Source organism: Vigna angularis, chromosome 10 (genome assembly GCF_016808095.1).
Source record: "Vigna angularis cultivar LongXiaoDou No.4 chromosome 10, ASM1680809v1, whole genome shotgun sequence".
NCBI classification, from domain to species: Eukaryota; Viridiplantae; Streptophyta; class Magnoliopsida; order Fabales; family Fabaceae; genus Vigna; species Vigna angularis.
Window position 1 is genome coordinate 4,267,158 of NC_068979.1, and position 27,774 is coordinate 4,294,931.

General features: G+C 32.0%; 3 protein-coding genes across 4 annotated transcripts; 2 read left to right on the forward strand and 1 right to left on the reverse strand.

The window, feature by feature from the left end:
• Nucleotides 1-657: 657 nt before the first annotated feature.
• On the reverse strand, nt 658-6,747 carry LOC108334611 (AP-2 complex subunit mu). 2 transcript variants are annotated; one of them, XM_017570489.2, is made up of 13 exons: nt 6,404-6,744; nt 5,882-6,059; nt 5,557-5,647; nt 4,384-4,478; nt 3,944-4,033; nt 3,820-3,868; nt 3,608-3,746; nt 3,264-3,380; nt 2,314-2,404; nt 2,085-2,227; nt 1,690-1,804; nt 1,207-1,251; nt 658-1,130 (listed from the first exon to the last, which is right to left on the reverse strand). In XM_017570489.2, exons 1-13 carry the CDS (start codon nt 6,484-6,486, stop codon nt 1,050-1,052), a joined length of 1,317 nt encoding a protein of 438 aa, XP_017425978.1. In that variant the 5' UTR covers nt 6,487-6,744; the 3' UTR covers nt 658-1,049. The 2 variants fall into 2 exon arrangements, 1 of the variants encoding a protein (XP_017425978.1); XR_008245764.1 differs by lacking the exon at nt 658-1,130 and having other exon boundaries at nt 1,201-1,251; nt 1,992-2,227; nt 6,404-6,747.
• Nucleotides 6,748-11,177: 4,430 nt separating this feature from the next.
• LOC108335135 (AT-hook motif nuclear-localized protein 8) lies at nt 11,178-14,975 on the forward strand. Its single transcript, XM_017571075.2, has 5 exons — nt 11,178-11,836; nt 11,914-11,966; nt 12,054-12,197; nt 14,043-14,204; nt 14,369-14,975. Exons 1-5 carry the CDS (start codon nt 11,443-11,445, stop codon nt 14,651-14,653), a joined length of 1,038 nt encoding a protein of 345 aa, XP_017426564.1. The 5' UTR covers nt 11,178-11,442; the 3' UTR covers nt 14,654-14,975.
• A 3,847-nt stretch (nt 14,976-18,822) lies between these two features.
• LOC108335479 (auxin-responsive protein SAUR77) lies at nt 18,823-19,478 on the forward strand. Its single transcript, XM_017571500.2, has one exon. The coding sequence runs from the start codon at nt 18,937-18,939 to the stop codon at nt 19,324-19,326; it is 390 nt and encodes a 129-aa protein (XP_017426989.1). The 5' UTR covers nt 18,823-18,936; the 3' UTR covers nt 19,327-19,478.
• Nucleotides 19,479-27,774: the final 8,296 nt, after the last annotated feature.

The window sequence follows — 27,774 nt, forward strand, 5'->3', positions numbered from 1 at the left end:
AAACTCTAACACATCATTGTATCTAAATTTCGATTTCATTAAATATTAATTTTACATTTTAATTAATTTCTTTTGATTATAATTTCTTCATTCTTTTTTTCAACTTTTTATTTTATTGTCCCGAGATTATTTTCACCTGCTTATAATCTAAAATGATTTAACCATTATATTATATTCAAATAAAATATTGTTTGAATATATATAAAATGTTATTCCTTCAATATATGTAACTATGAGTGGAAATTGTGAGAAGAAATTTTTATACGTAGTTGTATTTCATCAACATATTCCTTGTACAAACGAAAATAGGAATATAGTAATCCCTGCCCTTCTTCGTGTTATGTGATAACTTTTATTCTTGAAAATTTTAAAAATTTATTAATAATTTTATTTAAATCTTATTTTATTAATTTAGATCCGATAATATTTAATTTGATTTTAATAAAGATAAAATAAAAATATGTAATTTTAATTTCTCAAACAATATTATTTTATTTTATTAATATAAAATAAAAATAAATTAAGTAAATTTATTTAAAGTTAGTTAATATTTTATTTTTAGTTTTTATGATTTTATTTGGCTGAAAGTCTTATTTGGATCTATTTAAAGATGGTTAGTATTAAATGAAAATCAACTACAAAATCAACCATAATGAATTGGAGATTCAAATTATTTATGTAAGTCTTTTTTTTTTAACACAGATAAGTTCTTCCCTTGAAGCAACGAATCATCGTATACTTACAAAGTAAACTCCCTCCCATAATTATATTTTCACGGAGGAGCTTCAGTATAGATCAAAGCCTACATTTAGCGCGAAAAAAACAAGTACTGAACGCGCGATTCATCGTTAAAATAAAATACAATGTGGACAAGGGAGACGGAATCAATTAAGAATTTACATGAACAACCACAAACATTTGACGGAACTCTATGTGATGATGCTAAGAAGAAAGTCAGCTATAACTGGTAACTGCATAGAAGAGTGCTTTTAACTATTTGGTTTTGCTTCCATCTCCATCCATTAATCTGACGTTTTCCCATGTGACGGCTAGCACCTTACCTCGTACGATCCTGCTTTTGTAATATACCGAACCCACTCAACAGTGTTGTATCCACTCTTTTCCCATACCTTCACAGAGTAAATTACAAAAACCATATCAATGTTAAAAACAGAAAAGCCTCGTAAATCAAGTTGGATACCTTACCTTTAGAAAACGGACACGTAAACCAGATGCCGTGAACATGGGAACCTGCATTATGAAATATAAGACTTGTACGTCAAGCTACTATATAGGAAGAAAGTGTTTCTTTCCAGACTGATTCTCAACAAGAGAATGTGAAATATTATATCAGATGTCATCCCCGCAGCAGAAGGCCAATGTCCACTAAGCTTACCCAAAAAGAAAAAAGGAAAGTTCAAAAAAAAAAAAATTTGTCCACAGAGAGAAAAGGAAAGACCATTTCATTTCCCCTAGATCGACGAATGAATTGAATATAGATTAATATAGCAATGAATATACAGGTCCCAAGCCCTGATTACTAATTTCCGTAATTGACATTTATATAATAAAACTGGATTAAATTACACATCCGACCATTTTCATGAATAAGCTTTCACATATACTTCTAAGACAATCAGGACGTTCCAGCCATTTTCATGGAATTTGTAAAAACAACAGACAACAAACCTGAAACTCCATCTGAATTGGCGGTCTAGTTCCAGATTTCTTTTCTGTCATCGTGGAAATAAGTTCAACTTCTGCACTCAATGTCGGCTCAGTTTGCCCAGGAAATTTTCTTAGTCTACAAATTAAGAATAGAATAGGATGTTAATACCGAAAACCACATTAAATGGTACCCCTGACAAGTTAAATTAGAAAATAAATCTGGGAATCCTATCCTATCGTACTATGTAAAATAAAATATTTCAAACATGATTAGTAACCTATTCAAACATGATTGCTAAAACATAAAATTACTAACAGCATACATTTAGGTTACTCAAGATGCTGAGTTAGGGTCGGAAAAACACTTTCAATAACTTCCATTTCACATAGTAATCATAGCAGAGTGAGACTCTTACTTCCAAACCAAACAATCAATAGCTGCATTATATTTTGCTCGACCAGATGTGACTGTGAAACTCGTTTTTGCTGTTTGTTTCGGCACAGGAATTTTGACAACAACCCCTAGTGCAAACATCTTTGCACCAAAGACACTCTTTACCTGAAAAACATGTTAATAACAGGTAAAACGAATGTGGGGTAGATGACATTCAATATATTTGACCTTCAACGTTAAAAATTTCAAACCTTAACATTTACTTCCATCCTTGTTCGACCAAGTTCCTTGATGGTGGGCAATACTTTGAAGGGAAGATTAACACCCTCGGTGATACGATACCTATCAATATAAAATAATCTTACAAGATATCAGACAAGACTGATGCCACCTCTGGCACCGTTAAGAATTCACCTGATCCTAAATCACTTGTGATTTTATAAACCAAGTGATGCAAAATGGTAAAATATACTTCTTGGAGCTACTAAATATCCTTTGAATTTCATGATGAAGCTAATGCTGTGCAGAAAATGAGAATCACTTCAATGCTACAAACGTTATGAAAAGAAGAAAGTAATCCAACAACTGAGAAAGCATAATCATCTTTCTAAATAAGTGAAACTGCGATGATAATAGACTGTGAACGGCATGAGCACCCGATACATTTTCATTGCAATATTAGGTAATAGCAAACAAGATAAATCTGTAGGAAAGGCAAGGAAAACCTAATAAACTCAACAAATGGATGTTTGTAAGACAGATTTCAGATGCACCCCTTGACTTAGCTCCTTGGTATTAAAGAGAACTGGATTTATGAAAATTGGGCAGTTGTAACCAATATGAACCAAAGAAAAATTAGTTTTCAATGTCGCTTTTGGTGGTTTATTGAGGTGTCATAGAAGAAATAAAACTCTTCCTTAGAAGCTTAAATCATATCATAGAGATGACAGTAATCCATTGTGGCATTTTAAGTTTGGTGATGAAGATCGAGGAAGAAATACATTATCAAGTGCCTTGCAGAAAAACCAACAAAGAGTTATTTTAAAATAGTTAATCAAGAAGAGTAACAGCAAGGAAAGGAATCATAAATCCATTTATCCACCTGCTCCTTTTTCCCACCAAAGCATGCTTGTAAGAAGTTTGCTGTAGGTCCACAAAATTTTATATATTATGAGGATTTAAAGAGAAGGTAAGAACTTACTTCATTAGTTCAAATTCACCATCAGGTGGCACAAAACTAACTGTCTTCTCTGAGTTGAACCTTGTCAGATTTACACATTGATGGAAAGTTACATCATCAAGCTCAATAGTTTTACCACTGCAAAATGGATTTTGTTGACAGTAGAAAACAATATTACTATTATATTTGAGCAAACAAAACATAAGGATGAATTGTCCTCCTAGTACGACACACGAGATGGACTACGTGTTAGAAGAAAAAAGGTAAACACACAATTCTCTACTGTAATAAAACAGGACAAACACGGGTTTCAAATGATAATGTAAAAAAACAAAAATTCGGAATCATGTTCAAATGAAAACTACCTTTTAGTAGGACGAGATTTAATTTCTGACTCTTTCTCTAGGCCAATCTTGTCATTCAAACCCAACTTCAAATCAGGCATTCCAGAAAGAAAGCACTTCATAAGAATCTTCCCCGTAACATCACAGCGTAGAACAACACCTAAAATCATCACAATTATCAAACAATCAAGCAAGCATCAATGTTGTGGAGACAAGGAAAATTCATGACCTACCCTTTGAAGACATAAGAAGATTCACGCTCTCCACAATATCCAAGAAGACCTGCAATGGATAAATGATGTAATTTGCAACAGAAAGGCACTAATGATAAAGAATGGAAGATATTACACAACTTGCCTCGTTCTTTTTGTATACAAGGCCTTCTCTCCGCCAACCAACAGCACCAGTAACTTGTAAAGTTGCATTTGGAACAGGTCTATCTACAGGCTGTATCACCCAAGCATTGCACACAGCACAGGATGAATTATAGGATTTAGTGAGTTATTTAAACAATACATCGCATTAAGAAAGGTAAACTCAAACACAGACAGATAACACATGCACACACAGAGCCAGTAACATGTGAAATCACCTTTTGCATAGGTATATCTGTGGTGAGGTGTTTCCCGCTATTCCCTCCAACAAAATGATATTTGGTATGTTCATATATTCATGCAACTATAGATATTCTATTCTCCAAGGTTCTAATTTTTTTCATCTCAATGTAATTCATGCTAGTTCTAAGTCCACCGTGTAATTCAATGTGTTTGTTTACACAGTAACATGTGCAGACTAACCTTGGATGAAAATGGGGAACGCACTCCTTCCTGAGTAATATAAAGCTTTAAGATTTCCGGAGAAAGATTTTGAGGATAACCAAAATCCATGATTTCTGCAGATATATGTAAAATATTTATCATAAACTCATTTGAATTCAAATGATAAATATTTTTTTCATGAGAATACTATTTAGTATTTTATTATTACACCAAGTTTGAATTAGAAAAACATTTTATTCTGGTGTTTGAAATCCTGGATAGCAAACATGTAGCAATTAGCCCCAAGAACATTATAGAAAGATAACCACTATTTAAAAAAAATGTATACTATACACAAGGAATTCTCAAAAATGACAAAAGAATTACTCAATTAATGACATTCAGAATCAATAAAAAAAAATCACAGGTGTGTCTCTAGACAAAACATGCAGTAAATAACAACTAAATTCAAATACAAGTTTCCTAGATAGGAATCATAGTAAACCACCATCTCTTAAATTCAAGTCTTCTTTATCATCTTCATTACTATTACAGCTGTAGATTTCAGCATTGTAAATGGAAATCCCAAAAAAGCCCTAATGTCATTTTTCAAAGAAATGTCAAGAATCAACACATAGAATAGTGCTGCAACAGCCACTAATGAGCCTGTAATTTGATTCGCCGCGGCAGCCCCTATAGCAGGCAGGGGCTGCTCCACACTGCTACACTGCTATAGCAAAACTATAGCGCACTGTTCACAAATCCAATCATATGAAACTAGCCCCTTCTGTTACATTTCACTAGTAAAGCCCTAGTTCACCATAGTGCCCCTGTGGCCACTATTTGGTCTGCTTTAGCCACTACGGAAGCCCCTATAGAGGGCGGGGCCACTATGCTGCTATAGGGCAGCTATTTAAGCCTCTGGTTTTGTTTCAATCCGTTGACAAAACAGATAGACCCAGTTACGTTAACTTGTGTGTCTGTATGAAATATTTCAAGAAAATTCAAATCATATAGAAACTTCTTGCATCTACCTCTTCAGTGTAACCACTAGCTTAAACTTTGAACAGAAAAATAAGAACTTATCCAGAAAATATTCTTCAAACAAATGACAGATTTTGAAATTATTGGAAACTAAAACCCTTGAACTGACTTTCAGCATTGCAACATAAAAATTCAACGAATTTAATTCATCACCACATGATTACATACCATCTAGGAGCTCATAAATAAGTACAAAATTATTGCGAATTGCATCTTCATCAAAGGCACCGCCAAAATATGATTTAAATAGTGCAACTGCCTGCAACGAGGACATATATCAATCGTGTAATCATTTATATAACTATTAGTTAATGATGATCAAATTTCTAGATCGAAAGACAGAAATCAAATGTCCGAGCAACATAGACAGCAAAGCTTTCATCTCAAAGTTGAGAAAGGATGTAATGAAAAAGGTCCACGTCATGAATCGTACTTCAACTGATCAAGCCAGACATCATCGGATAAGTTACAGAGGTAGCAAGAAGTTAAATACCTCAACAACAAACTTGAAAGCGCAAGCTACATTAGCATTGCTGCTGACAACAATCACGATGTAAACATTGCTTATCCTCATGTAAAAGAAAGAGCAGCCACCAATCTGCCTCACAGGACAAGTACCAAGTTCTTTTGTTTGCATTATATGTGTCCGAAAAGCATCAACCATATTTCCCCTGCAACGTAATTCAATAAGTTAGAAGACGTGATATTGTTCCAGACGAAATAAAAAATAAACTTCCAACAAGCGCAATCACCAAGTTCCAGGTTTCCAAGAAGGGCATTCCAAAAGCAAAAGTTCCTTAATACTTATCGCTATTCACTGGTCCTAGCTACATTACAGGGTAATCAGAACGAACAATTACAGCACGACTTATTTTCCAGAATACAGTTTTCCAAACACAAAAGATGTTGAAAACAGAATCCTATAACATTTAAGAGAATAAGCAACAGAAATGATTCGCTTTGACTTCACTGAGCGATGAGAAGGAGAACGAAGGAGAAAAGAAATAGATATTACCCAACATCGTCTCGGTAGAGGCGATTGATGAGAACGTCGCCGCGGAGGTTCAAGAAGTATATAGCGGAAGCAGCCACCGGCATCTCCAATCCGGTGTATCAGCTTCCAAATTCTCTGACGAAAAGCTTTCGAAGAAGAGTAACAATCAGATACCGCGGCTCAGCGGCAGATCTGAGGCTAGCAGCAGCAGAGAAAACAATAACAAGAACAACAGAAAGTGGTGGACTGCGAGAAGGAAAGAAGGAAACCAATAAAATGTTTTACGAGTCAGCGTTTCTTTGCACGGCAACACTTCAACTCTGTTCAGCAATGTTCTTCTACAACACGTGGGCTACCCAGTGAGTTTATTCAGTGAACTGATTTTTTTTAATTATAAATAAAATCCAACATGCTATAAATGTTGCTTGGGTGCTATTCTTGAAAAATCTATGTAGTTCACGTAAAAAAACGTACCAGTCATCTTCTATTCGGTAAAAACTTAATTAAATTGTTTAATTTTGTTTGTTTAATTCAAGTTCTTTATTATTAAAAATTTTAATTTGGTCTCGAATTTTTTAAATTGCTCCTGGTTATTTTCTTATCTTCACAAAATTAACATTGTTAATAAATGTAGATCCAAGATTTTAGTGTAGGCTTAAATTATATGTTGGTTTTATTTTTCCTATTTTATTCAATTTGGTTCTTATCTATCATTATTTTAGTTAATTTTATTTAATTTAGTTATTTTTTATAATGATGTCTAAATTGTTAGAAAAAATTATAGAAGATCACATTGTTTGAATAAAGTGTTATGTTTTTGCTTAGTAGCTTGTATTAGTTGTAAAACACCATGATCATCTCCACCCGGAGATAAAAATAAATGTACACCAATATTACAGTTTTATATTCGAAAAGTCAAACACTTACTAAATTTCTCTCATTACAAAAAATGAATTTACGTCGAACACGCTTAAGCGAAACACCAATGTTCAACCTTCATTGTGAACGCAAATCCCTCGTGCAAGCGAAATCCCTAAACCTACATAAAAAAAAATTGACCCCTTCCCAATCAAATTTTTATCACTTCTTAATTCCTTTATGTTATAAACAATCATCTACCTCACACACACTTCATTCATCGGTATCCTTATGCCCCAATTTCTTTCATCAATTCCATTTTTCATATTCACGCTAAACTTAGTTATTATCATCATTTTTCACCATTACAAAATTCATTAGTCTTCATTCAACATCATTTTTCACAATAAACTATAAATCTTTCTTTAGGGTTGTTGAACTTCTCTTCGGAGTTTCTTATGGCGATGATGGTCTCTCTAACAGTCATAGATTCATGAAATTCCAATGTTTATGAACAAGAATAAGATAAGAGTTGTGTCACAAGGCACACCTTAGATAAATTATCGCTACTTTATAAGAATTATCATCTTATATATGTTGTGTTAACAATTTAAACACTATCATAAAAAATGACAAAAACCAAAAAAAAAAATCATAATCATATTAAATAAAGTGAACAAATAAACTAAGAGAGTGTTTGAGTCTTTAATTTATTTGTAATCATATTTATTTGCATATACTTATGTGTGACACTTTGTAGTTAAAGAAAACAAGTTATTGGTAATATTATGATTAAATAAATATAAAACGAAGAAGTATTTTTTTAAAAATATATTTTAATGTGATGTTAAAAAATACAAATTATATAATCTTACAGAAAAACTAGTAGTTGTTATATAGGACACATTGAAAAAAATAATAAAAATAAACATATATATGATAACTTTTTGGCAAGTATACCAAATCGTTACAAGTAATACAGTGATAAGTAAAGTATCGTTCTCCTCAGGGAATTTGTGTTACGTTATTCAATTAAAATTTATTTATCAAAATCAATTTGAACAACAAAATATAAGTGAATTAATAGTCTCAAAGTATATGACAACTTAAAATTGAAATTAAAATTTAAAGAAAGCTTCATTGGAATTGACTTCATGACCACATTACAGTAACTATTCTGAGCAATATAACTTGCGTTCAAACATCAACATCACAGTATCTTGGTTTAATTCCTTAAAACAAGTTCTAAAGAATTATGTTCAATTATTAATTCCTTAAGTAATTAAACATAAACGTTGCATTAAGAACGATGTTATTGATGACCAGAAGAATTGAAACTATTCCTAGCATCTTTCCTTCTGGTTGCTCTACTCAAATTTACTTCCCAGTATAATTTAAATATAAAAACAAGTTTATTTTACTTCCGTAAAATAAAATAAAAAGTAAACAAGAAAAGCATACGAACACAATTTATATTGAACATGATTACATCAAATGTCAGCCATTACAGTCAATTCCAACGAATAAAAGTTTAGCCTATCCTAGACATCACAAACATACTCATTTCTGCAATTCCTTGCATGATGTGCAGTCTTGATGTCTTCAGAGAGGTCTCCTAATGGTATCCAGAGCAGTTCTCCAGTCTTTTTTTTTTTTTATTTTCGTGTCTCTGTCTCCTCCCTTCTCTCCTCCAAAGCACGTCTTTTAAGAGACAGTTTTATTTCTCATAAAACCTGCTCCATTCGCTCAGCGCACAGAAGCAGATTCGCTGTGCGAATTAAAATTAATTCAGCAATCAACTGCACCAACTCGCTAAGCGCACAGCCTCTGGTGCGCTGTGCGAATTCAAGACTTGAAATCTCCAAACTGGCATGATTCGCTCAGCGAACCAATGGTGGTGCGCTGTGCGAATGTATTCTCCTGGCTCTGCGAATTTTGCTTCTGCTATGCGATAATTGGCTGACAAATTCACTTTTGTACAACTTTTCCTGAACAATATTTTACAACACAATCTACCTCCTATTACGACTTTTCACTGAGTAATAACATGAATAATTACAAAATTGAGATCCTTTATAAGTGTCAAAACATCTGTTTTTCACACTTATCAATATATAAGAGAGAGAAATGTTACCATGTTTTTAGTTATTATATACTAAAAAATTAACTTACTCTATTTTAAATTTGCATGTAACTAAAGTTTAATATAAACATTATATTTCATGTATTCATTCAAAAAATTTATTTTCCAATATTTTTTATATCATAATAATTAGTTCTATTCAACTTTTATATCAAACACGATTTTATGTTGCGAAAAAATAATGATATTAAACCATGATTTTTATCATTTTATATCATTAACTTAAAAAATAATAATATTAAATCATGATTTTTCACATTTTATATTATTAAAATAATTATACATCAGTAAATTTTAAATTTATCTCAATTTTATAAATAAGTGTAATTTATATACGGTAAATCACGTGAAACTTCTAATATTTTACGTTTTAAATTTTTTTTATATACAAATATTTTTATTTTAAATTTATTTTTAATAATTTAAAATAATAATTTTTTTCATAACAAAATCATTTATTTAAAAAAAATTAATATTAAAATAGTCAAATTTAACTAATTTTAAATCACTTCCATAAAATGTTATTTTATAGATATTTACAGATATAAAAGATTACAAACAACTTTAAATTATTAAAATAAATATCTCAAAATTTAAAAATATACGATTATACGAAAATTTAAAAATATAAAAAGTTTTAAAGATTTTAAAAACCAATTAATCAAATTACTAAAAACCAATTAAGAATAAAAGATATATGTTTATATAAATATTTAAAAAACCGTAAAAAAATTGTTAATGCGCATACATTATTTCCAACAATGAAATAAAAACAAATAAAATAATAGAAACGGAGAAATAAAATATAGAAATTATTTAGAATGATATAAAAATTTTAAAATCGTAACTTAAAAGTACATTTTCATTTTTTAATCGTATAAAATTGTGTTTAAAAAATACAATTTCTTATTTTATTTTAAAATTATCTTTCGTAAACACAATTGATCTATTTTCGTAAATTTTTAAAAATCCATGTATAAAAAAATCGCACTACTTTAGTAAATGATACTAGGTATTACCCATGCTTTAACTTCGCAGATATTTGGGATAAAGATCTCTGAACCAACATATTATGTTACCATAACCGACTTTCAACACATTATGAATAAAATTTAAAAACGACTGACATATTAGAATAATAGTTTGTTAAATAAAACTTCAACACTATATTTAATCAAATTTATTCTGACGGGTAGTTCATCCATGACTCGGTCTTCTACGAATACTATATAAAAATATATATACTTATATAAATAATTACTAGCATTAAATGCTATACTAGTATGTCAGGTATAAGTTTACATAATAAAAGAATATTCATCAACAACATTAAATACTATATGATTTTTATTATCTATATATTTAGTATGATGAGAACTGTACTTTTACCATTTTTTTATAATTCACCTAGATATAACAAAGATTAAACATCAAACGAGTAAAAAAACAACTAGTTTAAATGAAGTAATTTTTTTCATGAACGTGCTACATCTTTTCAATGCATTGTCTGTGATGTAATTAGTAACATTTATGAACATGATTAATTAAATAAAGAGAAAATGGTTTTAATATATTATAATTATGAATTTAAAAATAAATAAAAAAAGGTAAAAAAATGAGAAGGAAATGGGAGGATGGAAAGCGAAGGATGAAGTTGACAGGAAGCGGCAAATGGGTAACTATCAGATCATATCCAAATGGAAATCTTGTGAAAGTGTGAGGAAAGTAAGAATAATAAATTGGGAAAAGGGAGGGAATAAAAACAAAATCTAAAAGTAAAACCCTAAATTAATACTATCAGCCCAAAGCCCGCTTCGGGTGTTCCCTCTCTACCCCTCTTATTCTCTTCCTTATATATATATTCTTCTCCCTTTTTTGTTTCTCTCTTCGTCTTCTTCTCCTTCTTCTTCTCATTCTTCAACTCCCACGCATCTCCTTCGCCAATCGCTGCGTTCTTTTTCGATCAAATCCAATCTCTGTTTTTCCCCACGCATTCCGGTCCCACCACCGCTCTGCGATCCGCATTTTGCTTTCCTCTTCTGTTCTCCGTTCACCCGTCATGGATTCTCGGGAACCGCACCAGCAACCGCAATTGCCAAACATGATGATGGGACCCACCTCCTACCCTTCCATGTTGGCCCCCGCCACCGCCCGATTTCCTTTCATCAGCAACAACCACCATCACCACCACAACCCTCCTCCTCCTCCACCTCCTCCCGAACCTCTCAACGACAACCATTCCTGCGAGGCTGCGCTGAAGCCGTGCGCGCTCGGAGTGGGTTCCTCGGAGTCCTCGAAGAAGAAAAGGGGCCGGCCCAGAAAATATTCTCCAGATGGCAACATTGCCTTGGGCCTGGTCCCAAATTATCCCGCCGCTTCTTCTGCGGAATCTCCCGCCAAGAAGCACCGCGGACGTCCTCCTGGTTCCGGAAAAAAACAGATGGACGCTCTCGGTATCTATCTTTCTATCTTTTTCGCTTTTTCGCTACCTTTGCTTTTTACGTGGTTTGATCCTGTATTTTTTCTTAAGGAATCTCTGGAACTGGCTTTACTCCGCATGTAATATCAGCGGAAGCTGGCGAGGTATAACTATGATCGCTCACTCATTTATCACAATCATGATGTTTGGTTTTGTTGCAAATTTTTCTTACTGGATGTCTTTGTTTCTAGGACATTGGTGCAAAAATTATGGCCTTTTGTGAGCAAGGGCCACGGGCAGTTTGTATTCTCTCTGCCGTCGGTCCTATTCGTAATGTCACTATTCGACAGCCGCCTTCCGTCTCATCCCTATCTGGTCCTGATGTATCGTATGAGGTATTTTTACATTCTCCTACATCACTATCCTTTAGACAACCATTTTCAACTGTCAATATTGGTTGTGATCCTTGATTTTGGAAGTTCTGGCCAATGAGGCCACAATTTTGTTTGGTGTGCTTGTGTGCATATTAGCTGTGTCAAGGTAGAATTTGAAGAAATACACATATTATCTCCCTGTGCACGTGCTTAATATTTTTTTTGAAGACAGAGTTTATTTAGGTTTTAAGCACAAAATCTACCAGAAACATTTTCTTTTTATCTCTCGTAATTTCATTTTTTCCCTTTAATTTCATGTGATATGTTTTTTTGGATACAATTTTGAATCTGTTAGTGGAACTATTGCGATTTAAGAATTGTTATGGAAAGAAATATCAACTGAATTGTTCTTAAGTTCACTAAAATTATTCCACACAATCCTGATTCAACTCTCTGAATGAATAGATGTAAAGCTAAATAACACAATTGGAGGCTATCTGTTTTGTGAAACGAGTAAATTCTGCAATTGTTTCATTTTTGTTTTAAAATACTTAATTTGTTCAGAAAAAATGTGCCGTGGAAATTATATTTCTTCGGTTTTGGGTGGTACTCAAAGGTTTAATAGCGTGCTATCCTCTATGGGATTCATCTCCTGTATTGTTGACTTATATCTGTATTAAACGCACTGTAAAGAAGACAGAAGTTTCTTAGGCAATACAAATGAGTTAAATTTATCTGTATGCATCTTGTAGAATATTATAATCTTCTAGGCGTTGAAAGAACAGGAAATATATAGCTTATGTATGCCGTCTGATTACTGGAAGCTGCAGTCATGGGAACCAGCTGGAAATCTTCGATGTGGAGTTTGGTGCTATTAAATATGGGTTTTATCCAGTCTAATATGTATTGGGAAGGTAACAGTTGGAATTGGATTAATTTGGGGATGGTGAAGATGGGTTAAGTACATTTCAGAAGGCAGGTCTTCAGTCCTGGTGTCTTGGTTATAAGAATTAGTATTTATTTATATTTGATGTTCCATAATATCCTAATTATTGTAGATGTTATTGACCTTCCTCAAACCAATTTCTACTTTGAGACACAGAAAAAGAGCTGACATTTTGCATTAGTTTACAGACTTTAAGCTGATAAAGTTTTAACGCATCATATCTTTAATTGATTGAACAATTACGTAAAGCTGTGTAACAGAATTACCATATTAAAAATGGCAATGTGAATAATTTATCAGCTCAGTTTATATAAACTTATATTAACTATGTACAAAAGTTTTCAGACTGCGTGTCTTTCCTATGCAATGAAAAGAATGTTTCTAGCAATCTTTTATATTTTATAATTTTAACACAATATTTTTTCTGATCTGATATTCACCATTATTTTTTCCTTTTTTTATTAGGACCACAGGTACCCTTAGTAAAATATCTCTTTATTTGTATTGATGTTAATCCAAAACATTTTTTGTGAAGGGTGTATTTTGTTATTAGGTCCTGGTTATACCTTTTCCAAATACAATGTTCAAATTTGTGATTTGTGTGTTAATGTGTTAATGTCGCCTGTGAAACCTACAATTTTTTTTTATTTGAGGCTTCTTCCCATCTTCCATGCACTGTCCTCATTAGTAAAGGTATACTATGCAGTGATTTAATTTAGTAATTGGGTTTAAACATATAATATTCTTATTTTTCTGGAAACTAACCAAATTTATCTGCTTCTTTAGTTCTTATGTTTAATTTTTACGTAATCTCATTGTCACTATGTCATTATTTTTACACTGTTGGTTGTGTCATTATTTTTACTCTGATATAACACGTTTGTATTTAAAGTTTAATTCACATGTCTTTTTCATTACAGGGTGAATTTGAGATCATATCACTTACAGGTTTTACTCAACAATCTGAAAATAATAATGGTCATATCGGAATGCGTTCCTTGAGTATAAGTTTAGCAGGTCCTGATGGACGAGTATTGGGTGGCGAAGTTACTGGAGCTCTTACTGCAGCATCAGCAGTGCAGGTATAGCTCTCAAATGGTGGAAAATTTATGTCAAATTGTCAAATGGTGGAAAATATATTGGAAGTTTTCTTCTGCTTTGATAAAAAACATTGTGTATATAAGTTTTTGGCTATTGTAGTCTTTTTCTACAAAAGGATTGATCTAACTACGATGCATGTCAACAGGTCGTTGTGGGTAGCTTTATTGCAGATGGAAAAAAGTCTAGCTCAAATAACTTGAAATCTGGACGTTCTACGACGCCATCATCCCAATTGTTAACTTTTGGTGCTCCTACGACTCCGACCACTCCTACTTCTCAGGGGCCTTCAACCGAATCATCTGAGGATAATGAAAATAGTAATTTTATTAAGGGCCCGGGAGGCCCGGGACTCTCTAACAATGCTAGTCAGCCTATTCATAACCTGCAGATGTACCATCATCAACTGTGGGCTGGCCATACTCAGCAGTGAAGATGCATTTTTAGTTTCAACACTGCAGAAGCAGGACGTTCGCTTAATGATTCTTCATGGTAGTGGCTAGAGATCAAAATCCAAAATCTAACATGCATTATTGGTTTTGGGACTGTTTTTAGTAGAGTCTATCTTAAGGTCTAAATCTATTTATCTTCATTTTATGTTGACTAGGATTTTTGTCATTTGAAAATGTTAGCAATGATAGCTTTTAATTATTTGAGTTTGTTACAGAGTTGGATCTGTGTGTTCACTAGATATACTATATGCGAGCTGTTTTTCTTGCACCCCTATAATTTAACAAAAGACCATTGCCCTCGTCTTTTGCGTGTTAGTTTTTGAATTAGACTTTTTTGGAAGGGTTTAAATCAACCTTTGGGATGGGATTATCTGGAGAGAAAAATTGTGGTCTGTATAATACAGTTTATAATTATTATAAGGTCGACAACTCTATGTTAGAATTTTAGGAAAAAGTGCATTTTTGTCGTAGATTTTGGATGAGATGATCTGGATTTTTTTTTTATTTCGAAAGACTTCATCTGAATTTATTGTTCTAGTTTGAAAGAGTTGATCTGGATTTTGAAATATTGTGTTCTGGAAGAGTTTGGGTGTTTTGTTGTAAGTTTTACTAATTGAATGACTAAATCTCGTGTGTTGATGCTGTCAATGGATATGATTGCAACACTGCAACTCAAACTATTCTGGATCAACTCTTTTGGAATAAAAATAAATACTGGATGAAGTCTTCTAGAATTGAAAAGAAAAATTGAGATAAGCTTGTTCAAAATTTATAACATTGATACCTTTCACTAGGATAGTTGAAATAACACAAAAATAGGAAGTTTTATAGTTCTTTTTTAATGGTGGTGCCACTTAGACCAAGGAAGATGGAAGAAAGAACCTAATATGAGTTCTGCTCCTTTTATTTATGACAAGCTCTTTCCTTTCTATAATTTTAATTAATGTATTTTTTCTAGTAAGTACCTCAATCATGGTTCCTTTCGATATAATCAAATACTGAGAGAGATTGTGTACCTTCATAGGAAATAATATGTGGATCAGTTGTTTATGAAGACTCCAATGTTCTCATTTTGTTGGAACTATTACTAGACAAATTGTCACATGAGACAAATTCATAACAAGTCAAACTATGTGAATTTTGACACCCAATAACGTCGTATAATACAAGTCCTACTAACGAAGAAACAACTATAATTCTGGCCATATCCATAAATAGATGATAATTGAATTAATTATAAATATTGTAGTTAGAATCCCTTGAAAAAACTTAGGCTAAAACAAATATTATTTATCATCTAATTTCTTATTAATAATATGAGAGATACAATTATATAAGAGATACTATTTCAAACTTAAACTTTTAGTCTTATTATTTATTGAAAACTATATTCTAAAATATTAATTCAATTTTCTTATATGAATATGAAGTTTAGTCACCCACCACATAAAGTTGCATGTGAGATTCCGATAAAAATGTAATCAACATAATTTTATTATTAATCAAATATTAGATAAATAAGATATTTAAATTTTGTTATAGTATGTAATCCATAAATTAAGAGATAAATAATAAAATATTTATGGTTACATTTTCTTTGTAGGATGATGATGATTCTATTATACAGATAATATGTCACATTATGGAATAATCATATCTTCTAAGAATACATCAAGGATTGATGATACGGAACACAAATAGAAAATATTAATAAATAGACATCTTTTTGTACAAAAGGAATATTAATATATAAAATTCATAAATAGCCAATGTAGTATAGTAAATTTTAATCGTGTTTTATTTTTAATGTAATAAAAAGAACTTAATATTTATGTGTGTTTATTAAAAAAAATATGTAATTAATTTTGAAAGAGTCACAGAATTTTAAATTTGTAAAATAAAAAGTAAAAGGTAGTTTTTTTCCTAGGTTAATCATATATTAACATTAATTTTTTAATAAATAAACATGGCATAACAATTATTAAAGATCAAACACATATTCAATTCTTTAACCATTGAAAAATTAAAACAAAATTAATCAAACTAAAATTCTGTACCAAAATTATATTTTGTTTTCTTTATACACTAGAAATGAAATATATAATTAATAAAACTAGTATTTAACCCAAAAAAAAATTACTCTAACAAGCTTATAGAAAATAAAAAGATACAGAGCACCAAGAGATTAAAAAATGGTAAAACACGATTACCAATATCTAATTATAATAATTTTGGATTTATCTTTTTAGTAAAATTCATAAAATAATAATTTTAGTTTAAGAATTCCAAACAACGTATTAAATAATTTAAAATTTTGAAAACTGTCGTTTTATTTTTGTTTTAATAAAAGTAAAGTAAAGGGGTCACTAATCCAATGTGAACAGGTCAAAATTCAAAGAAAACATTAATTGAAAATGAACCACCATTGAGCAGGCATTTGTGCACGTTAATACGCGGAATTGACATTTCCAAATTTTTAGCACCGACAACCTAAATGGTAACTGCACTCTAAAACGCGTTTACCTAATTTCATATCTGTTCCAACTATAATCACTTCAAATCTTCGTTTTCATCCGTCAGTTAATAATATCTAGGACATGATTATGTAACAAAAATTGCACACGCCTATGTTTTGTTACTTCAAATCTAGTCTAGTACGGTAATAGTAATCTCACTCATCATACCTTTAACCATAGGAACAATCATATGCGTAACCATCAACTACCAAAACACAACAATATTTGACCCATAAATAACTAACTATAACATTAACACGAATTATTAGCCTACCCTGCTTTTTGTTTCGCTTTTAAATACATAACTTGTCAATTAATTGTTACAATAAATGTGTCTGATAATCACTTAATTATTCTGTGCGCATAGAATTATATTTATTCATACATCAGTGAGACTCATTTCGTTATGATTAAGAGTTGTCTGAGATTACATGACAATAAGCTCGAATTAACCTTTTATAACTTTGGATTAAATGGTAAAAAAATGAAAGTTATTATTTACATTATTGGTATACATTAACGTTTACTTATCATAAATAACACTTGTCACGGTGCAAAAAAAGAAAAGCTGCCTACTACCGATGCTAACACATCAGTTCAGATGTATAATCCAATGTCGTGTCTTGTTCACCGAAGTCGGCAATCCAAACTTCACCCACGCGCCACTAATTCCTCATCCAATGAAAGAAAAATTGATTTATTAAAATACTAACAAATTTTAAATGAATAAATAATAATATTAACGTATTTTATTTTTAATATTAGTAATTTTTTTTATTGTGGCCGTTAATTTATGACAGGACGATTCACACAATCAGAAATATAAAAAAAATTCATAGGGATCGAACAGTTATATCATACATGACAAACAATTATCTTTTTTCAGCAACTTTTATGTTGATAAAAATTAATTTAAAATAAAATATGTTTATTACTAATTAGATTCTAATTAGGTTGTCATTAATTCAAAACAGTTAACCAATATTAAAAAAATTAACAAATATATCATAGAGGTCAAATCGTTACCCTCCTTTAGCAATGTTTAAGTTGATAAAAATTAATAAGTTGATAAAAATTAGTTTAAAATAAAATATCATTGTTATAAATTGAATCGTAATTAGACTATTATTAATCTAAATTTCATCTCAAAGCTTATACGAATTTAAAATTAAAAATAAATGATTTATATTTATTACACATTGAATCTCTTTACTGTTATCAAAATAATTTCTCAGTTTGAGCAAACGGTTTGAAAAGATAAACTATGACAAAAACAAACATCGGAAATAAAAATTAATAAACAAATACATAGACCAAAAACGGTTTTATTTTTATAATATTAAAAGTAAAATAGGTCTAATAAACGGAAGTGAAATTTTTAGTAAAATTAACTTAAAATTCGACGTGCCCACGCGCTTGGTGACGAGCCTAGGGTACCCGTGTCCTCTTGCAGTCCAAGGGATCCTTTCTCCAACGGCTACTTCCCATTTGCAGAAGTCACCACCCAAAGTATACATCCAAAGTAACCCTTTCTTTTCTCTCTGGTCACCTAAATATTAATATAATAATAATTATTAAAATCCCAAAGCTATTATCTAATATTTAACATAATGTAATTATTATTATTATATACTTATATAAACTCGTTGGCAGGTTCTAGAGTCAGAAGAGATCATCCACTTTTTTTTTTCTTCTCCTTCTTCTTCCCCTTTTCAGCTGGAACATCGTATCTTGCTTTTGTTGCATCCATGGATTGTTTGGTGATGCCAGTTTCACTGATCCGGCGTCGTTCCACTGGTTCTCGTTTGCGTTACATGGCGCTTCCTAAAGAGGGGTTGGAGGAAGAATCGGAGAAGAGCGTGACGGTGGTGGTGGGAAAAGAGAAGAGGGTGTTCATGGTTGACCCTTTCATATTGCAAGAGAGCCCCTTTCGCGTTTTGATGGACATATCCATGAAGAAGGATCCTGCAGCGGAAAAGAAGCACTTCCATTTCACATCCACTCAAAGAAGAGTAATCTTTGTCGACGTGGATGACATCTTGTTCGAGCACATGTTGTGGCTCATGCACAATGATGCCTCTTCTTTGTTCCAGCTCAATTTGAAGGAGATTATTGACTTCTATACTCACGATGTGTGAATCTCTTTAATCAATTACTCATCATCTCAATCAATTACTCTGTTTTGTAAATTTCAGATACGGAAAAAATACAGTTTCTAATGCATACTATGTGTTTGATATGGGATCACATTTAGATTATAAAAGTTTGGTTTAATGGCTGATTTTTCCCACCTTGTTATTTGTGTTGATTGAGACAAAAAAATATTCCTTTTACATTCACACAGAAGAAGAGGTTCGTGGATGTGGGAGAAGGTTTTCTTCCAAGTTTCGTGGCTTCTGATCTTTGTTGGTTGAAGTGTGTCTGTCGACATCCTGAACTTGCTTACATGTTTAATTTAAGCTTAATTAATGTATTTATTGATTAATTTCAATATAAATTGCTGACTTTCGAAGGCTTGTTTCTGAAATGCAAACAAGGAACGGATTAGGATGCTGGAATATCTTGTTCTGTTTTTGTTTACGTGATTATTACATGTGTTCTGCAGTCATGTTACACCTCTGATGAAAGGTGCATTTCCTCTGAATTTACGACCTATATTGTGTGAGTGTTCATCACTTTGAGAAAAACGATAAAATGGATTGAGAAGAACTGAATCCTTCGTTAAAATTTCTCTGCCGAAAGATGTTTCAACCGGTGTCTGCAAATGGCATACACAGTAGCTGATGTTTCTGTCGTGTTCAGAGACACTTGAAAAGCATCTAAAAATGTAGGTCAGAAGTCAATAGCAATCAACTGGCTTCTACTTGCCTTCAAAAGAACCTCTATTTTTTTTATCTTTTACTTTTTCCTACAAAAGCTACAATTTTTATTTATTTATTTCTGGTGTGACGGTGGTTGTTTTTACATGGTTACCATTGAAAGAGGAAAGAAAAGGAGTGTATACTTTCTATACACACTTTTGAATGATTTTTTAATGGTTAAAATTTATGTGAGAGAAGAATTAAATATGATGTCTTCTTCACATTTTTTTTTTATTTAAAAAAATAAAACTAAAAAGAGAGTAATAGAAAAGGAATGTGCTTTCCAGCATTCCTCAAGTTCTCAATAAAAAAACAATGTAACCTTTAGGGAAATGATACTTCAACAATCACTTTTGACAATGTTTTTACATGGAATAGGTGTTAAAATGTTAGTGGTCCACGTAGAAAATTGAATTGAAAATTTTAAATGACGTGGAAAGGGAGTGCAGAAGGGGTTTCAAGTTTGGCGATTCAAATTTCACTTTTTAAATTTTCAATTTGGGACATTCGTAGAGAGAGAAGAGAAGTTTGAGAGAGAGAGTCGAACCAAGAGAGAGACAGTTCGAGAGAGAGAGCTCCGACGGAGTGCCGTTGGACAACGTTGAACGCCGTCGTCTTTCTTCCACCCCTCCAGTCAGTTCCGATTCAGGGCCGCCGTAGCTCGCCGACGAAACAAAGACGACATCGTCTTCCCTCCGACCCAGCCAACTAAGGGCGCGTTCTGAGTCTCGATTCCTCCCACCCAGCCAACTAAGGGAACAATTACTTAAGATTTTATTAAAAAATTCGTGCCAAAAAAACCACAATTTGTAAGACTCATAGTGCAGGAACAAATCTGGTACCAAAGGCAAAATAAGTGGGTACTTGGGTTGAAGTTTTTGCACAGCAAGGCCAACTACGTCCACCACACTCATTTTGGGGTGCCTTATTTATTTTCCCTCATTTGTTCTACTTCTAAGTAATTTTGGAACAATTATTTAAGATTTTATTAACAAATTCGTGCCACAAAAACCACAATTTGTAAGACTCATGATGCAGGAACAAATTTAGTACCAAAGGCAAAATAAGTGGGTACTTTGGTTGAAGTTTTTGCACAGCAAGGCCAACTACGTCCACCACACTCATTTTAGGGTGCCTTATTTTTTTTCCCTGATTTGTTCTAATTCTAAGTAATTATGGAACAATTACTTAAGTTTTTATTAACAAATTCGTGCCACAAAAACCACAATTTGTAAGACTCATGGTGCAGGAACAGATCTGGTACCAAAGGCAAAATAAGTGGGTACTTGGGTTGAAGTTTTTGCACAGCAAGGCCAACTACGTCCACCACACTCATTTTAGGGTGCCTTGTTTTTTTTCCCTGATTTGTTCTAATTCTAAGTAATTATGGAACAATTACTTAAGTTTTTATTAACAAATTCGTGCCACAAAAACCACAATTTGTAAGACTCATGGTGCAGGAACAGATTTAGTACCAAAGGCAAAATAAGTGGGTACTTGGGTTGAAGTTTTTGCACAGGAAGGCCAACTACGTCCACCACACTCATTTTAGGGTGCCTTATTTTTTTTCCCTGATTTGTTCTAATTCTAAGTAATTATGGAACAATTACTTAAGTTTTTATTAACAAATTCGTGCCACAAAAACCACAATTTGTAAGACTCATGGTGCAGGAACAGATCTGGTACCAAAGGCAAAATAAGTGGGTACTTGGGTTGAAGTTTTTGCACAGCAAGGCCAACTACGTCCACCACACTCATTTTGGGGTGCCTTATTTATTTTCCCTCATTTGTTCTACTTCTAAGTAATTTTGGAACAATTATTTAAGAATTTATTAAAAAAAAATTGCAAACAAACCATATTTAGTAACAGTCATGGTGCAGACACATAAATTCCAAGGGCGATATAAGTGGGTACTTAAGTTAAAATTTTAGCACATATATAAGTGGGTACTTAAGTCAATTAAGTACTACAAACTGAATTTGAACTGCCAAATATATTTGTCAACAATTTCTGAAATAAAAAGTGATGTACAACCAATAGAAAAATATGAAATGTAAGAACAATTGTTCTTTCATCAATATTCCCCAACATTCTACAAAATGCCTAAATCTTGCAACACTTGATTCCTCTGCACGTTGTCGACATCCAAAATCCATTGACAAACATATTGCTCCCTAACTTGTTGTAGTTCTTTCTGCAAAGACAATAATGCACAACACATGAATCAAATGCAACATTTGTATGAAAGATCCACAACATATAAAGTTTTACAACTTATAGTTGTGTAAGTGGGCATTGTGTTTCTTTCGTATTTCTCAATGTCATCCCACAAAAAAATAAGGCACTCCAAAATGAGTGTGGTGGACGTAGTTGACCTTGCTGTGCAAAAACTTCAACCCAAGTACTCACTTATTTTGCCTTTGGTACCAGATCTGTTCCTGCACCATGAGTCTTACAAATTGTGGTTTTTGTGGCACGAATTTGTTAATAAAATCTTAAGTAATTGTTCCCTTAGTTGGCTGGGTGGGAGGAATCGAGACTCAAAACGCGCCCTTAGTTGGCTAGGTCGGAGGGAAGACGATGCCGTCTTCGTTTCGTCGGCCAACGCCGGAGCTGCGGCGGCCCTGAATCGGAATTGGCTGGAGGGGTGGAAGAAAGACGACGACGTTCAATGTTGTCCGACGGCACTCCGGCGGGCACTCCGTCGGAGCTCTCTCTCGAACTCTCTCTCTAGGTTCGACTTTCTCTCTCAAGCTTCTCTTCTCTCTCTACGAATGTCCCAAATTGAAAATCTGAAAAGTGAAATTTGAATCGCCAAACTTGAAACCCCTTATGCACTCCCTTTCCACGTCATTTAAAATTTTCAATTCAATTTTCCATGTGGACCACTAGCATTTTGACACCTGTCCCGTGTCAAAATGTTGTCAAAAGTGGTTGTTGAAGTATCATTTCCCAAACTTTTATCGTGGACAATTTGAATTTTCTCCATATTCTATAAAGTTACTGAAATAAACTATATGGGTGCAGAAAGAAGAAATCCTGAAAGTAAGTGGACAAGAAATAGTCCAATTTTCATGACAGTTAATTCATTTTGAATATAAGAGAGTTGCTCCCTCCACCGCCACCAACCGCTCCCTGCACCACCCTATACCTAATTTGTCCTTGTTATAAAACGGATGTCAATATCCGTTTTACCTTCAACGAATGTTGTTATCCGTGAACGGATGTTGACATTCATTTACATATTTTATATTTTAGTTTATTGTTTTTATTTAAAAAAAACAAAAACTTCAACGGATGTGATCACATCCGTTAACGAATGTGGTCACATCTGTTTAATAGATTTTCAAAAAATATTTTATTTATTATTTAAATAATAATATATAAATTAAATTAATTATTATTATTTTATTAAATAAAATAAAATTAATTTGCAAATAATTAAGTAATAATGTAAAAAAATTAAATAATATTTATGTATTAATTTAAAATATAAAAAACTAAAATAAAAAAACTAATTCAACGGATGTCGCCACCTCCGTTACTCCGTTTAGTAGATTTATATCAAAAATTTTAATTATTATTTAAATAATAATACATAAATTAAAATTAATAATAATTATTTTATTAAATAAAATAAAATTAATTTAAAAATAATTAAGTAATAATTTTAAAATAATTAAATAATATTTATATATTAATTTAAAATACAAAAAATTAAAAAACTAAAAACTAAAAAAACAAAATAAAAATTCAACGGATGTCGTCACATTGTTAACGGAAATGGCACATCCGTTTTAATATATTTATAAAAATATTTTAATTATTATTTAAATAATAATACATAAATTAAATTAATAATAATTATTTTATTAAATAAAATAAATTTATAAATAATTAAGTAATAATGTGAAAAAAATTAAATAATATTTATATATTAATTTAAAATATAATAAATTAAAAAACTAAAAATTAAAAAAAAAAAAGCCTCAACGGATGTGGCACATCCGTTGAAGAATTTTTTCTTCAATGGATGTGGCACATCCGTTGAAGAATTTTTTCTTCAACGGATGTTGCCATCCGTTAAAGAAAAGAAGTGGGGGTATAAAATATTTTAAAATATAAAGGATAGTTTTAGAATTTAAAGAAAATGTGGTGGTGCAGAAGCAAAGTGGGGTGGTGCAGGGAGTAACTCTCTGAATATAATATACAATGAATTTGATATGGCCCATATGAAATAGAAAAAGGGCTTCGCTATTGGTCCATCGAAATATGGATTTGGGTCACTATACTCTTCGGGTTGAGGAGTTGCTTCCTGCACCTGCATAACTTTCTTTTTGCATTCTTATAATTTTTTTTCCATTTGCCTTTTAGATTATACAATCTAGATGTTATTTTTTTGACTTTCGGATCTACAATCCAAAATTTAATTTTGGTTTTCAGATCACATAATTAGAAAGTTATTTTTTAGTATAATTTGGAATTTATTTTTGACTTTCAATATAATTTGGAAGTTATTTTTTACTTCAGGACTTGTAAGACACCATACTGCAATTGTTTTATTGGTTGGCTAAATATTTCTTCTGTTTTAATGGGACATATAATAATTTATTTTTATAATTTTATTTCTAACCAATGCTCGTTCAAAAGTATCTTCTACAATATTTTCCATATATGCTGTGACTTAAGATTCAAGATATTAGTTACAACCAAATATGCTTACATAATTTTCATATTTGCATAATCAATTTATTATTTATACGTAATTTTTTATGAATACAATCTTGTAACATTGATAATAATCGTCGAGTGTATGTCTTCAAGAAAAATGTGTTTATATATCATAATACTTTTTTTATTAAAATTAACCCAATACTCTCTTTTTTTAAGAAAAAAAAATCTTGAATTTTAATAAGTTATACATTTTTATATAAATATCCCAATATGTATACGAATTCTATCAAATTTTATACGTTGTCAAATAGTATAAAATACAAAAATTCAAACAATACTATTATAATGTATGAATCTACTTCTGTAATTAATAATAACAGTTAAAAGAACTATCAATCTATATAGTAGGTCCAAAGATAAAGTATGAAATCTTAGGTCCTAATAAACAATTGGGTGTTGCTCCCTCCACCACCACCCTATACTTCCTCCACCTTCCTATATTATTTTAAATATAATTATATCCTTAAGTTAAAAAGATTTTTACTTTTACCCTATTTTAAATAATTTAAAACCCTAATTTCACTTTCCCAGCACCTACCCACGGAACTTTCTTCCTCTTTCTCCATTTCCGTTTCACCTCCCCACCTCCCCACCTCCCGCACTTCCATTCCTTTTTCTTCCCAGTTATTTTTTTGATTTGAAAGCTTCCATTGTCGTTGTGGTGTGAAGGAGCGTCGCCGCCGTGGTGTGGAGGAACATCGAGGAGCGTCCAGAGCATCAACCAGCATGAGGAAGTATACATCAACGGAGGTGACATCCTTCAACGGATGTCCCCTAATAAAACAAACCCTAAAATAAAAAACGTAACCTTTAAACGGAGGTAACATCTTCAACCTTCAACGGATGTCAACATCCGTTTAAGGTAAAACGAATGTCGACATCCGTTTTTCCTTAAACAGATGCTGACATCCTCACCTCCGTTTAAAGGTTACGTTTTTTATTTTAGGGTTTTATTTCAAGGTTTATTCGAATACGCACCTGGAGGAAGCACTCCACGCACTGCACCACGAGAGCGACACTGCACCACGAGAGGAAGATTGCTTGATAATTCTTTCCATCACCACCAACCTTTACAACTTGTAGTATCTCACAATGACGAAAGAAAGAGAGGAAGAAATATAATGTTAAAATGAAAAAAAAAGTATTTTACTCATGTACGGGACTAGAATAGGTTATTAGTGAAATAAGTTGTGAATGGATAAAATTAAAAAATAATAACCCTAAAAATAAAATTTTACTGAGGGGCAAAATAGTAAAAGGGAGGTGGAGAGAGAAAGGTGTGATGGTGGAGGGAGCAACACCCTAAACTATTTATTAACGAATCACATAAACAAATCAGCAGTATCAAGAACCACAAAATTTTTGTAAAATAACTTTTTTTTTTTACAATCGATCTTCCTAAAACCTTGGGTTATTATATTATTATTTAGCATCTACTTATTACAACAATGTTTTTGTGGATATTATAAACATGTAAATAAACTCAACATCGATACAAAAACATTATAACATATATTGAAGTTTCAAGCTCTTTGATGAACGTTTGGCAAGTGTACCAATCGTAATTGTAGTAACAAAATATCGTCCTCTGGGATTGAATGAGTTGAGTACCAGTTTACTAACTTACTTAATTTTGAGTGATGAAATTTATCCAGTAAAATGATGAACATAAACAAGTGATGGAAATTCAAATGATATAAACAATGTTAGAGAATTGATTTCATACCTTTTCATATAATTTCCTCCCATTTTCAATCGATGTGTAAATTATAATTATCCACTTGAGTTTATTTAGAGCTTATTTACCCCTAATCCCTTAGTAAGCAAACGTATCCCTTAAATTTGAATCCCCAATCCCTTAGGCCAATTACAAATTCAACAAGATCATGAAGAACAATCATATCTCAATTCAAACTAACTAGTTCTGCCCAATTTCCCAATTGTGACAGCATCTAATATGTTCTATTTATAAACGCAAGCAATTCCCAATCTCCCAACTGTGAAACTGCTCATAGAATAGACATTAAAACATAAATAGAACACTGGGATAATTAAAATGAACTTAACATCAATTGAAAAAGGTTTAGAAAATATAATCCAAAGCACTACATCAATCCACTAAAAAAAGGAAATTTAGTTATGCATAATGGAAAAGAAAAATCAAAAAGCAAAAAGTTCCGCAAAAAGTTGCAGCCCAAAGCTCCAAGAAGAAGACGAAGAAGAAGAACCCCTTTGTTGTGCGTGAATACCCTTTTTGTCTCCCCCTTCCACGTGTTTTCATTTCTCTCCCATCATTTCCACAAATTCCTCCTTTTTAGGAGAGTGGTTTTCCTTTTCCCTAACTTCCTCCAATTTTCCTTTAATTTAATCTCTTTAAATCAGTCATAGAAGAGATCAATAACTGCTCCTAGAAACTTTCACAGCCCATGGAAAACTCCCCACTCTGCCTGTGTTCTTCTCTGCTTTAATTCTGTTTTCTTAAGTGAATCCACAGATTACTCCACAGATTGTGGGAACTTTCACAGCACAGTTGTTGAACTTTCTGTTTTGCAACTCCATTTAGAAGCAACATCCACATGTAACTCCACAGGTTGTGAGACTGTTAACAGCTTGGTTGTTGAACTCTCTGGTTTCATCTTGGTATCTTGTACATCAATTATTCCCAAATTGTGATTTTGGCAAATCATCAATCTACAATAAAAACACAAAATGCCAATGTATGATCCGAAACAAAGATAATCCATGACTAAATCCTTCAATGAATGCAATTATGCATGCAAATGACCTAAACTAAGACATGAATGCAATTACATTTACTCACACATCACTCTTGTTGCTACAAATGTTCATCATAGCTTAAATTTAACATTAGACTCAAAGCCTTTTTAATTTGACGTTTGAATAAAAGACTCTCAAAGCTACTTAGCAGTACTTTGACATCATTATCATTTTGGCCACTATGCCACAACACCATTTTTATATCAACAATA

Coding starts and splice junctions, on each gene's coding strand:
- LOC108334611 (XM_017570489.2), bottom strand. CDS start 6,486: ATGCCGGTGGCTGCTTCCGCTATATACTTCTTGAACCTCCGCGGCGAC. Junction 5,648..5,881: donor CTTTCAAGTTTGTTGTTGAG/GTATTTAACTTC, acceptor TCCTCGTTGCAG/GCAGTTGCACTATTTAAATC. Junction 4,034..4,383: donor GTTCCCCATTTTCATCCAAG/GTTAGTCTGCAC, acceptor TGGGTGATACAG/CCTGTAGATAGACCTGTTCC.
- LOC108335135 (XM_017571075.2), top strand. CDS start 11,443: ATGGATTCTCGGGAACCGCACCAGCAACCGCAATTGCCAAACATGATG. Junction 12,198..14,042: donor GTCCTGATGTATCGTATGAG/GTATTTTTACAT, acceptor TTTTCATTACAG/GGTGAATTTGAGATCATATC. Junction 14,205..14,368: donor CTGCAGCATCAGCAGTGCAG/GTATAGCTCTCA, acceptor GCATGTCAACAG/GTCGTTGTGGGTAGCTTTAT.
- LOC108335479 (XM_017571500.2), top strand. CDS start 18,937: ATGGATTGTTTGGTGATGCCAGTTTCACTGATCCGGCGTCGTTCCACT.